The sequence below is a fragment of the Phyllobates terribilis genome, unplaced genomic scaffold (genome assembly GCF_046119375.1).
Source record: "Phyllobates terribilis strain yellow unplaced genomic scaffold, ASM4611937v1 Scaffold_1__5_contigs__length_1240528914, whole genome shotgun sequence".
Classification (NCBI taxonomy): domain Eukaryota; kingdom Metazoa; phylum Chordata; class Amphibia; order Anura; family Dendrobatidae; genus Phyllobates; species Phyllobates terribilis.
Window position 1 is genome coordinate 229,260,688 of NW_027362761.1, and position 19,989 is coordinate 229,280,676.

The window sequence follows — 19,989 nt, forward strand, 5'->3', positions numbered from 1 at the left end:
ACCACACACTAGACACACGATACATACACACCAGTCACACACTAGACACATGATACATACACACCAGTCACACACTAGACACATGGTACATACACACCAGTCACACACTAGACACATGATACATACACACCAGTCACACACAAGACACATGATTCATACACACCAGTCACACACAAGACACATGATTCATACACACCAGTAACACACTAAACACACGATACATACACTCCAGTCACACACTAGACACATGATACATACACACCAGTCACACACTAGACACATGATATATACACACCAGTCACACACTAGACACATGATACATACACACCAGTCACACACTAAATACATGATACATACACACCAGTCACACACTAGGCACATGATACATACACACCAGTCACACACTAAACACATGATACATACACAGCAGTCACACACTAGACACATGATACATATACACCAGTCACACACTAGACACACGATACATATACACCAGTCACACACTAGACACATGACACACCAGTCACACACCAGACACATGATACATACAAACCAGTCACACACTAGACCAGTGTTTCCCAAACCCCATCCTCACGGCCCCCCACAGGTCATGTTTTCAGGATCTCCTTAGTATTGCACAGATGAGAGAATTCCTGATGCCTTGAGGATACTTCAATCACCTGTGTAATACTAAGGAGATCCTGAAAACATGACGTGTGGAGGGCTGTGATGATGGGGTTTGGGAAACACTGTACTAGACACACGATACATACACACCAGTCACACACTAAACACATGATAGATACACAGCAGTCACACACTAGGCACATGATACATACACACCAATCACACACTAGACACATGATACATATACACCAGTCACACACTAGACACATGATACATACACACCAGTCACACACAAGACACATGATTCATACACACCAGTCACACACAAGACACATGATTCATACACACCAGTAACACACTAGACACACGATACATACACTCCAGTCACACATTAGACACATGATACATACACACCAGTCACACACTAGACACATGATACATACACACCAGTCACACACTAGACACATGCCACATACATACACAGCAGTCACACACTAGACACATAATACATACACACCAGTCACACACTAGACACATGATACATATACACCAGTCACACTAGACATATTATACATACACACCAGTCACATGCCACACACATACACAGCAGTCACACACTAGACACATGCCACATACACACCAGTCACACACTAGACACATGTTACATAGATACACAGCAGTCACAGACTAGACACATACCACATACAGTACAGACCAAAAGTTTGGACACACCTTCTCATTTAAAGATTTTTATGTATTTTCATGACTATGAAAATTGTACATTCACACTGAAGGCATCAAAACTATGAATTAACACATGTGGAATTATATACTTAACAAAAAAGTGTGAAACAACTGAAAATATGTCTTATATTCTAGGTTCTTCAAAGTAGCCATCTTTTGCTTTGATGACTGCTTTGCACACTCTTGGCATTCTCTTGATGAGCTTCAAGTAGTAGTCACCGGAAATGGTTTTCACTTCACAGGTGTGCCCTGTCAGGTTTAATAAGTGGGATTTCTTGCCTTATAAATGGGGTTGGGACAATCAGTTGTGTTGTGCAGAAGTCAGATGGATACACAGCTGATAGTCGTACTGAATAGACTGTTAGAATTTGTATTATGGCAAGAAAAAAGCAGCTAAGTAAAGAAAAACGAGTGGCCATCATTACTTTAAGAAATGAAGGTCAGTCAGTCCGAAAAATTGGGAAAACTTTGAAAGTGCCCCCAAGTGCAGTTGCAAAAATCATCAAGCGCTACAAAGAAACTGGCTCACATGAGGACCGCCTCAGGAAAGGAAGACCAAGAGTCACCTCTGCTTCTGAGGATAAGTTTATTTGAGTCACCAGCCTCAGAAATCGCAGGTTAACAGCAGCTCAGATTAGAGACCTGGTCAATGCCACACAGAGTTCTAGCAGCAGACACATCTCTACAACAACTGTTAAGAGGAGACTTTGTGCAGCAGACCTTCATGGTAAAATAGCTGCTAGGAAACCACTGCTAAGGACAGGCAACAAGCAGAAGTGACTTGTTTGAGCTAAAGAACACAGGGAATGGTCATTAGACCAGTGGATATCTGTGCTTTGGTCTGATGAGTCCAAATTTGAGATCTTTGGTTCCAACCACCGTGTCTTTGTGCGACGCAGAAAAGGTGAATGGATGGACTCTACATGCCTGGTTCCCACGTGAAGCATGGAGGAGGAGGTGTGATGGTGTGGGGATGCTTTGCTAGTGACACTGTTGGGGATTTATTCAAAATTGAAGGCATACTGAACAAGCATGGCTACTATAGCATCTTGCAGCGGCATGCTATTCCATCCGGTTTGCGTTTAGTTGGACCATCATTTATTTTTCAACAGGACAATGACCCCAAACACACCTCCAGGCTGTGTAAGGGCTATTTGACCAAGAAGGGGAGTGATGGGGTGCTACGCCAGATCACCTGGCCTCCACAGTCACCAGACCTGAACCCAATCGAGATGGTTTGGGGTGAGCTGGACCGCAGAGTGAAGGCAAAAGGGCCAACAAGTGCTAAGCATCTCTGGGAACTCCTTCAAGATTGTTGGAAGACCATTTCCGGTGACTACCTCTTGAAGCTCATCAAGAGAATGCCAAGAGTGTGCAAAGCAGTCATCAAAGCAAAAGGTGGCTACTAGTGTTGAACGAGTATGTTCTATTCACCCTTTTGGCGAGTATGCTCGGGCCGAGCTTCGAGTATTTATAGCTGCTCGGTGATATGGTTGAATCGCTCCCGTGTGCATGATTTGCAACTGTTTGACAGCTTTACTACATGTGAGGAATGTGTAAGAAATAGACATTCCTCCCATGTAATAAAACTGTCAAACAGTCGCAAATCATGCAGACGGGAGCGATTCAACCATATCACTGAACAGCTATAAATACTCGAAGTTCGGCCCGAGCATACTCGCCAAAAGGGTTAATAGAACATACTCATTCAACACTAGTGGCTACTTTGAAGAACCTAGAATATAAGACATATTTTCAGTTGTTTCACACTTTTTTGTTAAGTATATAATTCCACATATGTTAATTCATAGTTTTGATGCCTTCAGTGTAAATGTACAATTTTCATAGTCATGAAAATACAGAAAAATCTTTAAATGAGGTGTGTCTAAACTTTTGGTCTGTACTGTACATACACAGCAGTCACATACTAGACACATGTCATATACATACACAGCAGTCACACACTAGACACATGCCATATACACAGCAGTCACACACTAGACATGATACATACACAGCAGTCACACACTAGACACATAATACATACACACCAGTCACACACTAGACACATAATACATACACACTAGTCACACACAAGGCACATGATACATACACACCAGTCACACACTAGACACATGATACATACACACCAGTCACACACTCGACACATGATACATATACACCAGTCATACGCTAGGCGTATGATACATACACACCAGTCACACACTAAACACATGCCACATAGATAAACACCAGTCACACACTAGACACATGCCACATGCATACACACCAGTCACACACTAGACACATAATACATACACACGAGTCACACACTAGACACATAATACATACACACCAGTCACACACAAGGCACATGATACATACACACCAGTCACACACTAGACACATGATTCATACACACCAGTCACACACGAGACATATGATACATATACACCAGTCACACACTAGGCGCATGATACATACACACCAGTCACACACTAGACACATGATTCATACACACCAGTCACACACGAGACATATGATACATATACACCAGTCACACACTAGGCGCATGATACATACACACCAGTCACACACTAGACACATGCCACATACATACAGAGCAGTCACACACTAGACACATGCCACATACATACAGAGCAGTCACACACTAGACAAATGCCACATACATACAGAGCAGTCACACACTAGACACATGCCACATGCATACAGAGCAGTCACACACTAGACACATGCCACATACATACACACCAGTCACACACTAGACACATAATACATACACACCAGTCACACACTAGACACATGATTCATACACGCCAGTCACACACTAGACACATGATACATATACACCAGTCACACACTGGGCGCATGATACATACACACCAGTCACACACTAGACACATGCCACATACATACACACCAGTCACACACTAGACACATGCCACATACATACACACCAGTCACACACTAGACACATAATACATACACACCAGTCACACACAAGGCACATGATACATACACACCAGTCACACACTAGACACATGATTCATACACACCAGTCACACATTAGACACATGATACATATACACCAGTCACACACTAGGTGCATGATACATACACACCAGTCACACACTAGACACATGCCACATACATACACACCAGTCACACACTAGACACATGCCACATACATACAATGCAGTCACACAATAGACACATGCCACATACACACCAGTCACACACTAGACACATGCCACTTACACACCAGTCACACACTAGACACATGTCACATAGATACACAGCAGTCACAGACTAGACACATACCATATACATACACAGCAGTCACATACTAGACACATACCATTTACATACACAGCAGTCACACATTATACACATGCCACATACATACACAGCAGTCACACACTAGACACATGCCACATAAAAACCAGTCACACACTAGACACATGATACATACACACCAGTCACACACTAGACCCATGATACATACACACAAGTCACACACTTGACACATGATACATACACTCCAGTCACACACTAGACACATGATACATACACACCAGTCACACACTAACACATGATACATACACACCAGTCACACACTAAACATATGATACATACACAGCAGTCACACACTAGGCACATGATACATACACACCAGTCACACACTAGACACACGATACATATACACCAGTCACACACTAGAGACATGACACACCAGTCACACACACAATTCCTGATGCCTTGATGATACTTCAATCACCTGTGTAATACTAAGGAGATCCTGAAAACATGACGTGTGGAGGACCGTGATGATGGGGTTTTGGAAACACTGTACTAGACACACGATACATACACACCAGTCACACACTAAACACATGATACATACAAAGCAGTCACACACTAGGCACATGATACATACACAGCAGTCACACACTAGACACATGATACATATACACCAGTCACACTAGACATATGATACATACACACCAGTCACATGCCACATACATACACAGCAGTCACACACTAGACACATGCCACATACACACCAGTCACACACTAGACACATGTTACATAGATACACAGCAGTCACAGACTAGACACATACCACATACATACACAGCAGTCACATACTAGACACATGCCATATACATACACAGCAGTCACACACTAGACACATGCCATATACACAACAGTCACACACTAGACACATGATACATACACAGCAGTCACACACTAGACACATAATACATACACACCAGTCACACACTAGACACATAATACATATACACCAGTCACACACTAGGCGTATGATACATACACACCTGTCACACACTAGACACATGCCACATACATACACAGCAGTCACACACTAGACACATGCCACATACATACAGAGCAGTCACACACTAGACACATGCCACATACATACAGAGCAGTCACACACTAGACACATGCCACATACACACCAGTCACACACTAGACACATAATACATACACACCAGTTATACACAAGGCACATGATACATACACACCTGTCACACACTAGACACATGATTCATGCACACCAGTCACACACTAGACACATGATACATATACACCAGTCACACACTGGGCGCATGATACATACACACCAGTCACACACTAGATACATGCCACATTCATACACACCAGTCACACACTAGACACATGCCACATACATACACACCAGTCACACACTAGACACATAATACATACACACCAGTCACACACAAGGCACATGATACATACGCATCAGTCACACACTAGACACATGATTCATACACACCAGTCACACACTAGACACATAATGCATGTACACCAGTCACACACTAGGCGCATGATACATACACACCAGTCACACACTAGACACATGCCACATACATACACACCAGTCACAGACTAGACACATGCCACATACATACAATGCAGTCACACAATAGACACATGCCATATACACACCAGTCACACACTTGACACATGCCACATACACACCAGTCAAACACTAGACACACGATACATACACACCAGTCAAACATTAGGCACATGATACTTACACACCAGTCACACACTAGACACATGCCACATACATACACAGCATTCACACACTAGTCACATGCCACATACATACACAGCAGTCACACACTAGACACATGCCACATACACAGCAGTCACACATGCCACATACATACACAGCAGTCACACACTAGACACATGCCACATTCATACACAGCAGTCACACACTAGACATATGCCACATACATACACAGCAGTCACACACTAGTCACATGCCACATACATACACAGCAGTCACACACTAGACACATGCCACATACACAGCAGTCACACATGCCACATACATACACAGCAGTCACACACTAGACACATGCCACATTCATACACAGCAGTCACACACTAGACATATGCCACATACATACACAGCAGTCACACATGCCACATACATACACAGCAGTCACACACTAGACACATGCCACATTCATACACACCAGTCACACACTAAACACATGCCACATACATACACAGCAGTCACACACTAGACACGTCCCACATACATACACAACAGTCACACACTAGACACATGACACATACATACACAGCAGTCACACACTAGACACATGACACATACACCATTACAGCAAGAACAAAATCCCCCATGACTGACTGGGATCCCTTACAGTGTTAAGGCTGGGGGGCACTCAATTAGTTGGTCTACTCATATCACCTTTTATTACCTGAGGGCCCCCTGTTCCCAGTGTGTCCTTGCCAGAGCTGTGCTGTGAAGTCACAGAAATAAAACTAGCACTGATTGGCTGCTCTGCAGGCAATCAGCATTAGGCAATACCACCACGGTCAAGGACTGTCAAACCCAGTAGAGAGAAGCTGATGCCTGGCTGAGACACAGGGAACAGGTGACGTCGAGTCAGCTATGTGTGTTCAATTACACAGTCAGCTGTGGCTTTGCTGGCTGTCAGGTGCCCGTTATTCTATACCCTGCACCTGCGGGTCCGGCTGCACTACTCATCAAGTGACGAGAAGTGAGTGCTACCTCATCGCCTGCTGCTGCCAGCTTCTATTGATCTCATCATGCTCACTGCAACTGAGAGAGCAGTGCAGGCTATGAGATCAATAGGAGTCAGAAGCAACAGGTGATGAGGAGGTACTCACTTCACGTCACTTGATGAGCAGTGCAGCTGGACCCGCAGGTGCAGGGTATAGAATAACGGGCGTACTGCTCGATGCAAGTGATCAGAATACGGGGCAGAGCAGACTAATGTGATGAAGGCAGGAGCTGCGGTGCTGGGCAGGGGGTGGGCCCACCGGAGGATTCTCTGATTTCCCGGTGGGCCAGTCCGACCCTGTGTCCAACTATCCATTATTAAAATTATTTTTTTTCTAATATTTTGTAATTTACAGGCAGAAGCTCTGGAACAAGCAATTATCAGCCAAAAGCCTCAGTTAGAGAAGTTGATTGCAACCACTGCTCATGAAAGAATGCCTTGGTTCCATGGCACAATTTCAAGAGAAGAATCTGAACAACTATTACTGAATGGTATAAAGACTAATGGAACTTTTCTGTAAGTAAACTTTACATATGGTAATCTGGTAATCTTGCACACTGCAATTAAGTCATATTAAAAAAAACAATACCATGGCTTTATATGGGACTTTAACATGGACAATGTTAAAGTTAAAATGTTGCATTGATTTAACATGAACAGTGTCTCAATTACTTGTCCTTTTTCATTTTCTTTAGCCCTAAGAGTTAAAGGGGAACAATCCTTTCAAGTAACTTTTCATAATAAGCTGTTGTATGTGTACATGAGAAATAACACTACCTCTGGCCATTGTATATGTTATATCCTGCATTTTTATCAGTTTTCTCCTCTTCATGCTGTATCTCTTAATTTGCATTTGGCTCTGAGCTGGTGGGGGAAATTAGCTGTTATTATGTCTACTATACACTGAACAACACACAGAGAGGCGTTCCTGCTTTTCATTTATTAGTTAGGACACATACAGAAACAGCATGGAGGAAATTGTCCAAAAGAACTGAGCAATGTAGAGGTGATTCCAGCTATTGGGAGCTAGAGTGAAGTAAAAGAGTTGTATAGAAAGCTCAGCACAATCTATCTTCATCTGCCTCTGGCTGTTTTCTCACTCTGCTCCTGACTCCTCCTCTCCTCTAGCCATAAAATATGATAAGAGGTGTAATATGAAATCTCACTGAGCAAGACGGAGTTGAGCTGTTTTTTTTCACAGTTAGTGATAAGATAAGGAGGCAGCGAGGAGGATAAGAAGAGACTCTCAAGTGGAGAAAGACTCAGAATTATCTGATAAGATATATTACAAAGCTTATTGTATTATTTGTTTGTACTATTCATTTTTGTAAAGTTTGTTGAAAGTATAGTTCCCATTTAATGATCAGCTTAGTTTGGGCATTAAAGGTAATGTGTTATCAGAAAATTGCCTTGTGATTTTATGTTAAACACATTTTTAAAAAATTGTTGATCTCTCTGTCTTCTCTCTATCCTTTGCCCCGAACTCCGAACACTAAAACGGACTTTCAGGAGAAGTCCGTGTTCAGAGTCCAGCACCGGACACTAGGTGTCCACTACGAACCCCGAACTTTAGACTTCGAGTTTGCTCTTCACTAATCATTAACTATACTGTAAAAATATCCTTACATTTTAAGGAAATGTAGAAATCAGTTTTCAGTAGTTATCTTATTATCATCACAGACATGATTATAATGAAAGCTAACACCTCTACATAGATAACAAAGGGTCCACCATTCACAATAGGTGATATTTAGTGATGGGCGAATGAAGTCCGTGTGTGGGGTCCGTGACCGAACAGTAGATGTTCGGTACGGACGCCGAACTTTACTGTTCGGGTTCGCCCAACACTAGTGATATTCACTGCTCACCTTTTTCAGGACCTGTACAATATTCTCAACACAGGATACAGAACATACCATGAAAACTCTCCTATAGTAGTCAATGAGTCATCTAAGGACCACAGATTTCCAAGGTTCTTGTGGGTGCTACAACTTTTCTCATTTTCTGAATATGTAGCTATATGAGAGAATTGTTTGTCAGGAATTAATGTTTTTTCAATGGCACTTTTGGTATATATAATTTATTAACTATTAATTATTTTTGGGGGGATGCAAAAGAGCAGCAACTTCACCATTGTTTATATTCCGCAGCATTTTACAATTCGGGGGATACATGTAGAAACAATGTTACATTCCTCCCTGTAGCGTTTTGGCAGTGGCATGAATAAGAAAGTGCAGTCTATCTATCTATCTATTGAATAATGTGCAAAAGTTTTAGGCAGGTGGGCCAAAATGCTGCAATGTAAGAATGCTTTAAACAATTCAAATGCTTGTTTTTATCAATTAACAAAATGTAAAGTGAATAAACAAAAGAGAAAGCTAAATCAATATTTGGTGCGACCACCCTTTGCCTTCAAAACAGCATCAAATTATCAATTCTTCGAGGTACATGTGCACACAATTGTTAAAAGAACTGGTAAGTGAAGGTTCTCTGGTTACTTTTCCAAGATGTTTGGAACAATCTTCCTACAGATTTCCTGTGTGCATTTGTACCGAGAAGAATTGATGCTTTGATGTTGTTTTCAAGGCAAATGGTGGTGATGATTTGATTTAGATTTCTCTTTTGTTCATTCACTTTGCATTTTGTTAACAGATAAAAAATATACAATTATTGCTTCTAATTTAGCATTCTTTCTTTGCAGCATTTTTTACACACCTTTCTAAAACTTTCGTTTTGGTCATTTGCAAAATACAGGTTTTTCAGGCTGTTGACATGTAGGTATATTTAATGAGCGTTACTTTTAATTCTGGTTGGCAACACGCAACGGTCAGCAGTCAATTTATTTATAAAAATGCTGAGTTAGATGTGTAAATAATATATTGCGCAGTCTTCAACAACATTGCCAGGATACCTTTTAATGGTTATGAAAATTTAACATAGACTTTACGTATTTACAGTACTCAATAGCATCCTCATGATACAAAAAGATTTGTTGCACAAGCAAATAAAACACTTCACATTTACCCTACAAGATGTAAAAAAAATACATTTTTAAAGTGTAATTATCCTTTGAAGTAATTTTTTTAGAATAAGGTGGCATATGTATACATGACAGATTTGATCAGTTTTGAGAGCGAATGATCAGGGCAATGCAGGAAACAGGAGGAAGGAGATAAGTCAGAAAAAGGGGCATTTTTCTTTAAGATGACGACATTTGATGTCTGATCTACATTTGTCTATAACATAGACAGTCATAAACTGATTATTGGGGCTTATGAATAATTTAACCATTTTAATATTTGCTAATTTATTTAAGAGAGAATCCCACTGTCACGTTAGAGCAGAGAGCAATAAAAAAGAATGGCTTCTGCTCTGACTGACTCAGTGTAACCATTTATTAAAATACGTCCCTTTAACATAATGTTTGATATGGACAATGATGATGCATTGCATGGGTGAAATCCATAGCAAAATCATCTGCTGGAGAAAGATGGTCAAAAAGGGATTATGAGGGAAGATGAGGTACCTAAATAGGATGGGTGATAGGTAGCCGATTACTGGGGGGTCTCGCAAATCGAAGTCCCAGTGATTGCAAGACCAAGGCTATGTTCTCACATGTTGTGTTTTTTTACGTCAGAAATCTGCAACAAAACTGATCTCTGACAGAAAATTAGCTGCGTCAAAAATGCAGGTTTTGCTGTGTTTTTTGATGCGTTTTTGATGCGTTTTTTTCACTGTCTCTATTTATGCATGTACATAAAGTTCTGTGAAAAAAAAGAACCCCATTCTATTTTGCCATAAAAAATGCTGAAAAAAACGCTGAAAACATTTACCTGTGTTTTTTGATGCGTTTTTTCAGTGTTTTTTTCACCACCCATTACTTCCTATGGGTGAAAAAAAGCTGAAAAAACACTGAAAGAAGTGACATGCTCTATTTTCCAAAAACCCAACCAAGGCACAAAATACGCAGCAAAAAAAGCAAGATGTGGGAACAGAGAATTCTGGTTTCTCATAGACTTTGCTGGTACTGCAAAATGCAGCTGAAAATGTACATAAAAATCTGCAGCAAAATACGCTGAAAAACCCAACGTGTGTGAACATAGCCTAAGATTCCGGCTATCCCATTTAATGGGTTATTCTCATGTTTATACAGGGGTATAGGCAGGTGCAGAGTTAAGAATTAAGCTATGAGAAGGTGTGTCCAAACTTTTGGTCTGTACTGTACATATATATATATATATATATATATATATATACACACACGTGGTCAAAATTGTTGGTACCCCTCGTTTAATGAAAGAAAAACCCACAATGGTCACAGAACTTGAATCTGACAAAAGTAATAAATTAAAAATCTATGAAAATGAACAAATGAAAGTCAGACATTGCTTTTCTGCTTCCACAGAATTAAAAAAAAAATGAAACTCGTGAAATAGGCCTGGACAGAAATGATGGTACTATTATTACTTTTATCAGATTCAAGTTATTTCTGTGACCATTGTGGGTTTTTCTTTCGTTTAACAAGGGGTACCAACAATTTTGACCACGTATGTGTGTATATATATATATATATATATATATATATATATATATATATATATATATATATATATATATATGTATATATATAGAGAGAGAGAGAGATAGATATATATATTGTATATTTAATATATTTTTCTCACTTCACTTCACCAACTTAGACTATTTAGTGCTGATTCATTACACAAATAGGATTAGAAAAATATTTAACACAGATTGTAACGTAACAAAATAGGTAAAAAGCCAAGAGGGTGAATACTTTTGCAAGCCACTGTACCTCTTTCATGTTTCACATATCAAGATGACGAGCAATATGAGCCACAAAACTTAATAACTCAAATACTAAAGTGGATGCTGTCCATAATAAGTACTTGTCTCCATCAAACTTCCTTGCAAATAGAAATGCACACAAAAAAACTTTTTTATTAAAGGGAAAGTAACATAACTTGGGCATTTAGCCTGAAACTAAACATGTTCACATCAATGACACAACAGTCTTTCCTACATTCGGACCCCAAGTGATCAACTGTAATCTGACGTTCAATCCTCCTAAAGATTTGCAATATGGTGTATTCAAGGGGTAATAGTGACATGTGAAGCATGTCGAATGAGGAGACTTTTAAAGCCGCAGTGCTCCTCTGGGAAATATGCAAATTGTCTCTTCAGAGAGGAAGAGGACCAGAACTCTAGTGCCACCTACAGGAAGTAGCAATCCTAAAAGTCAATAGTGACCCTTTAACGAGCCTTATCATATGACTTAGGATATAAACCAGAACCAGAAACTCAATTTGAAAACACTGTGTTTCGAGGTTACTGCCCCTCGTCAGTGCAAATTGTAAGTTCTGCTTTGGCTGGGTGAGAGGCGTCAGACCGGTATCCAAGGGGTAATATTTCTCCTTGTGGAGAGTGACTTGTTAAGCATGTTGAGTGAGGAGACTTTTAAAGCCACAATCCTCCTGTGGGAAATATGCAAATTGTCTCTTCAGAGAGGAAGAGGACCAGAATGTGGTGTATCAAATCTATGGGCTGTCTGTGTAATGATTGAAAGTAAGAGGTTCTTTCAGTATTTGCTGTAGTTAAAATATTGGGATCTTGAATTGGAGAGTTTACCTATTTAAGAAATCTAAAAAGTATAAAGGGGATATATTGTAGTTCACCAATTTAGCAGCTTGCTTGTTGGGAGGTCTAAACTTATGATCCTTGCATATGGAAGCCCCTGGATCAATGAGAACTGGTAGTAAATAAAAAAAAATGATAGAATTCTGACTCCTGCTGTAAAAAATTAATTCCTTTATTCAGTCTTGATTAAAAACACATATAGCCATGTGTTACGGTCGCAAGTTGAGCCTACAAACACGGTCAATACATGTAGGCTATTCTTATGACCGCAGTGCATGGCTATATGTGATTTTAATCGTTATAATTTTTGCACACGAAAGTTTTAGCTTTATATCCTAAGTCATGCAAAAAGGCTCTTTAAAGGGTTGATGTTTATTTTTATGATTAATTGATTGAATTGGTTCAATGCAAATTCCCTATGAATTTGAAAAATTTGCTATTCAATTTGCACCGCTTTTTGAAATGTTGCAAAGCATTCCAATAGTCACAGAAAGTTGACATGACCTTAGGCATGACAGTGCGGGCTTTTCGATAATACCTTTCAGCTACCACATCCCATTACATGATATAGCGCAGCCAATCAGAAGCAACGTTTTAGCCGCCATTTTAGGGTGATTTTAGGATAGAACAGTATGTCAGAGCTCACAGCTCAGCAATAGAGAAAGTAAGAGAAATCATTGGGAAAATACTGCAGAAGTTAATTGTTAAACTGAAGAAGAGAGTAGTATTCTGCAAATAATACAGAGATTCAATTGATAGTGGGAGAGGGAAATAGGAGAGGTGCCAGCAACTGTGCCAAACTCCATGTGATTGGTCAGTGACATGGTGTAGCTGGCATCTGTCCTGTATTTGATTTACAATTACACATATTTTTTTCATTCTTAATGCACTTACAAAAACAGCACAATGATTTTTTTTTGTTCTTTTTTAAAAACCCTGAAATCAGTGTCAGACCGTGTTCTTGGTTTTCACAAGCGATTGTACTGAGTCTTTGCAGCTGATGAAAAGGCCAATTCAATATTAATCTTATTAAAGAATGCCTTCCAGAATTTAGAAACAATATTTTCTGGAATCCCATGATAATGCGCAATGTGTTTGATAAACAACTTACTTAAGGTTTGAGAATTAGGAAACGCAGAAAAAGGAACAAAATGACAGTGTTTGTTAAATCTGTCCCAAATTACAGTCTTCCATTCTGAGGGTGGGAGAACAGTAATGAAATCCATGGTGAGGTAGGTCCAAGGACTTTTTGGAGTGCGTAAGAACTGAAGAAGTCTGGCAGTATAGGTTCAAGGTCTGTTAGCTCAGGCTTAAATTTTGCAAGTATTAATATATTCTCTACAATCTTCAACAATGGTTGGCCACCAAAAATTCTTATTTATTAGTTGAGTAGTATTGCTAATCCCTGAGTGACCTGGAAGGACAGAATCATAAGACTCCTGGAGTACTCGTAGATGAAACTGGGGAAGGACAAATCATTTTTGAGAAGGAGTAATGTCAGGGGCTAACTCTTCATGTTTACGTATCTCCTTAACAAAATTGTTAAGCTCACTTGGTGAGGTGGCTTCTCCAAGCCCAAGGTGTGGGTGGGCACATGGACCACAATGCAGCAGATGGGTGAGGCATGCAGGACATAGGCACCATAGGCACTGGAAGCAGGTGATGTAATGGAGACCACAGACAGGTAGCAAAGTTACTGAAATCCGCAGGAATTCAAGAGACATCCTGGAGACAGCAGACAAATAGCAGAGTAACTGGATGCCACAGGCAGACAGGAGCAGTGCACTTACAAACTGAAGGTCTTAGGTTAAGTGCACACGTAGCGTTTTTGATGCATTTTAGCAGCGGTTTTTCACAGCCATGGCAATCCTGATGTACTGTGCACATGAAGCGGAAATTTCCACTCAGGATTGCCATTCCAGAAAAATTTGCAGCATGTCCATTCTATGCAGCGTTTCAGCAGTGTTTCCTGCCCATTGACTTTAATTGAAATGCAGCAAATCCGCAGATATAATGTTTATACCTGCGGATTTGCTGCTTTTCAATTAAAGCCAATGGGCGGTGAAACACTGCGGAAACGCTGCGGATGGTATCCGGGTCAGCAGAGGAGGAGTACTACTCCCCTCATCCGACCGCCGCTCACGTTGATAACAGCGAGAGCGGCGCGGCTGAGAGGAGTAGTACTGTCCTCAGCCGAGCTGGGTACCACGTGGTGTAAAAAAAAAGAAAAAGTTAAAAAAATGCAAAAAAAACCCACTATACTCACCTGTCCGGCGCCCCCCCCCCCGGTGTCCTCCCGATGTGTTCAGCAGTGTACTGCGCTGCCAGGACCTGCGGTCACTTGACGGTCACATGAGCTTTCAGATGAAGATCAGTTGAAAGCTCACGTGACCTCACTTTACGGCATCGGTGCTGCGTGGGAACATTCTCAAGAATGTTCCCACCAGTACTGGTGCTGAGGTCACCGGGGCTGATCAGCTGATCTTCAGCTGATGAATCCTAGTGACCTCACTCCTGCAGCAGCAATGTACACTGACAGGAGTGATTTTACACTCCTTGTCAGTGTACATTGCTGTCTTCTACAGCAGTGACATCAGTGATTGCTGATGTCACTGCCGTAGAAGTGACCCGGATCGCCTAGGGACAATTGTGACGGAAACATAGATTACATTGTGACAGTGGACAGGTGAGGGATATGGTTATTTTTTATTTTACGTTTTTTTCAGGAGATGAGGGATTCGGGGACTGAGAGTATAAGAAAAAAAAAAATTAAAAACGTGTGTTTTTTATTTCATTAAAATACACTGCTCAAAAAATAAAGGGAACACTCAAATAACACATCCTAGATCTGAATGAATGAAATATTCTCATTGAATACTTTGTTCTGTACAAAGTTGAATGTGCTGACAACAAAATCACACAAAAATCATCAATGGAAATCAAATTTATTAACCAATGGAGGCCTGGATTTGGAGTCACCCCCAAAATTAAAGTGGAAAAACACACTAAAGGCTAATCCAACTTTGATGTAATGTCCTTAAAACTAGTCAAAATGAGGCTCAGTATTGTGTGTGGCCTCCATGTGCCTGTATGACCTGTATTTTTTTTTTTTTAATTTTAGGCTCTGAACCCACGATACGGACGTAGCAGCGCTTTGGATGCATATTTTTGCTGTGTCCAAAATGTTGCATTCTATTGAACTCAGGTAAATCCACATGTGTTCACTGAACACTGCGTTCTGGACGCAGCAAAAATACGCTGCGGCCAAAGCACTGCTTGTTGCTGTTCGTGGGGACGTAGCGACTAACGTAACAGCTGTGAGCTGTTAATAATGGCCAGGGACCATGTTTGCCTAATGGCACCTTCCTAGGCTAAAAATAGCAGCTCACAGCTGCCCCAGAAATTACATGAATGGAAATGCTAATGACATTGGGTGAATGGGATTAGCTGACATCTAGCTAGTCAATCAGACCCTTTCATCACCAAACCTATTTAAAGTAAAGTAAAGAGTTAAATAAACACACAGACACAGAGCAAACATTTTATTTGAAATACAACAGACACATTCTTTAATCATTTAAATTAACCAATATACTCACCTGAGTTCTGACGGTAATCCAAGGGTTAAAGCAATGTCCCACCACAATAACTTTATTTAGCTCCAAAAAGCATTCATTGATGTACAATAATGCTTCAAAAAACACTTCAAAAACCGCTTAAAAAAACGCATAAAAAATGCATCACAAACGCAGCAAAACCGCACGGTTTTTCCGCAGCGTTGTTCCTGCCAAAGAGATGCAGAAACACTGTGGAAATTTCTGCTTCGAATCCTGAACGTGCGCACATAACCTTAGGAACACTGAAGTCTTAATAAGACACACGTGTGTGTCTTGGTGGACCTCATATAGACCCGGGCAGATAATCACATGGGATCACGCCAGGCCATCTGCGAAGCCCAACATGGAGCACAACAGAGTTTAGTTGACCGAAGTGAGGGAAGCAATGCACGGATGCAGGATAGATGTGAAACAAAGATCTATAGAAACCGTGGACACAAATATACCCTCGTCTAGAATGGGGACCTGTTCTGATTCCTCAGTTTGGGATGGGCAGAAACTTCGGGATAGAGCATCTGTCTTTATGTTTTTTGTACCAAGTCTAAATGTCACTACAAAATTAAACCTTGAGAAGAATAAAGTCCATCTAGCTTGCCTAGGATTTAGTCTTTTGGCTGATTAAAGATACATCAGATTTTTGTGATCCGTGATAACAGTGATTTTATGTTTGGCACCTTCAAGGAAATGGCGGCATTACTCGAAAGCCAACTTGATTGGAAACAATTCACAATTACGGATATCATTATTTTTTCGGCAAATTAAAATTTTCATGAAAATAAAGCACATGGCTGGAGTTGAGTGACAGACAGTGTACCTTGTGACAGCACCGCTCCAACCACAATCTTTGAGGCATAACCTTCCACAACAAAAGGATATTCTAAGTCAGGCTGGACCAATACAAGAAAGAAAAAATAGGGCCCGCAAACCTTTAGTGTTAAATTAATGTACAGGTGCACAAATACGATATGTGGCCAATATACAAACAAATAGAAACACAATGCGTCAGCACACTGCGATTAATGAATACATGAACGCCACTATTGCAGTAAACGTTAAAAACATACTGTACTTAGCATTTTTAATCAAAGAGCGTAAAAGTCATCCAACCACATCAAGGTGTACCTTTTAATATAAATAATCCCTAACCACTATAGTTTCTACCTCTACATGTCCTAATCCAGGCCTCATCTAAATGGGGAGTGAAAAGGAAATCAGGCATAGCTCGCAACTCCAACCTTGTGTGGGAAAAATGGGTGGATAAGGCTGCTGAGCCCTGTAGGGTGCCACACCCCCTGATATGTCTTACACAAAAAGTAAAAATAAGTACGAATACAAGGTCAGATGAGAAACACTCTTTAAACTCATTAAGGCACTGATGGCCTCAGGATTCCAGTTAGCTATATCTGCCTCCTTTTAGTCAAATCAGTAAGTGGTTTGGCAATCTTGAAAATTTTTTTTCATAATTTTACAGTAGTAGTTGGCAAACCCAAGGAAACGCTGCAAGGCCTTCAGAGATTTTGGTTGTACCCACTCCTTAACAGCTTGAACCTTAGAGGGATTCATGCAAAAATCTTCAGCGGACAAGATATACTGCAGTAAATTTACTTCTTGAACCAAGAACACACGTTTTTCAAGTTTAGCAGATAAAAAATTGTCTCTGAGGTTTTGCAGTACAGTACGTACATGCAGAATATGTGAATGTAATAGTGAGGAAGGGTGTAACCTTCCCCTGGCACTGATGTAGTTAAAATAACATGTTCCCATAGTTAGATCTCTCTGAACTTCTGTTAGGTCAAGTAAAGGGGTTAGCTTCAGTGGTACAGTCCGTAGAGTAAAGGGGGGAACACAGTGTCTCGATCAGGCGTGGAGTATATCTGGGGTTTAGTCTGACATACTTCCTTGTGGGGCTGTAGTACTTTTAATCAGCCACAAGATTCCACTGTCGGACGCAGCTGTGAGAGCTTGCTACCAGAATGACAGTGAGGAATTAACTTCCGCAGGGGGTGGGGCATCCTAGGTAACGTCTGGAGAATTTTTCAGAAAGTGTCAGTTAGAGTCCTGTCAGAGTTGTGACAGGAAGCCTTACGGACAGTCAGAAATATTGGATGCTAGGGTAAATGGGAGCTCCCTACTCTCAGACAGTGGATCAACAGTGTAAATATCTCCTCACGCAGGAGTCCAATTAGCCGGCCGGAGAAACTCAACGGAGGTATTGAGGACCCAGGGCACGTCTAGTCTGCAGGTAGCAGAGGAAGATAGGACTCCAGGCTAAGCCGTGAGGGAGATATAGGATCCGGATACACTGTCGCTGGTAAGGAAACTTCTCTTCATCTAGAGAATAGAGTTAGAGAGATGCTTCACCTAAAGAGGGCATCAGGGCTGAAGATGTTTCTAGCACCTGTATGGGAGATGAAAATCTGTTGGGCCTTATCCAATGTACATGACTGTAAATATTGTATATACTCCTCTCCCCCAAGTTAGATCCCAGTTATGGTTAAGAAATTCATGTCCTCTGAATTTATTGCTGCCCTGGTCCCAGAAGAGAAATGCCTGGAGACAGCCATGATCGGATGGTTTGAAGTAAGTGAAGAATGTCACATACCCAGCCACACATCAGAGGGAGGACACAAATTGTCTGTAGGGTGTCAAAGAGAGCAGGGGCTACAACTTGCTCACGACTACCTCGCTGGGGCACCTTACATTAATTAATAACAGGTGAATAAACCAAAATGTCATTTAGGTAGACAACCGCATATTGACCAGTTATCTCTCTGAATATATCATTAACAAAATTTTTAAAAACATCCGACACATTACGTAGCCCAAAAGGCATCACAAGATACTCATAGTGGTCCTCAGGTGTGTTAAATGTTTTCCACTCATCTACATCTCTTATATGGATCCGGTAATACGCACCCCTGAGATCAAGCTTGGTGAACTAGCGAGCTCCTAAAACCTGGTCATAAAGATCAGGGATGAGTGGCAGTGGATACTGTTTCTTTGCAGTAATTTTGTTAAGTTCCCGATAGTCAATACATGGTATGAGACCACCAACTTTTTTTTACGATAAAAAAAAGAAACTGGCTTCTACTTGTGACATGGACAACCATTTTTGCAGACTGTCTGCTATAGAATCTTTCATGGCCTGATGTTCTGGACGAGAAAGACTATAGATTTTAACCTTGGGGAGATGGGAGTTGTGTACCTGA

The 19,989-nt window shown here is 40.8% G+C and overlaps 1 protein-coding gene across 4 annotated transcripts in view; it reads left to right on the forward strand.

The window, feature by feature from the left end:
* Positions 1 to 19,989, forward strand: part of SYK (spleen associated tyrosine kinase) — a 383,129-nt gene that overhangs the window by 114,791 nt on the left and 248,349 nt on the right. For 3 of the 4 annotated variants that reach the window (XM_073671015.1, XM_073671017.1, XM_073671016.1), the window contains one exon: positions 7,861 to 8,021. In XM_073671015.1, coding sequence (XP_073527116.1) covers positions 7,861 to 8,021 — 161 coding nt within the window. Of the gene's footprint in view, positions 1 to 7,276; positions 7,356 to 7,860; positions 8,022 to 19,989 lie in introns of those variants that run through there. The other variant, XM_073671018.1, reaches the window with a different exon arrangement.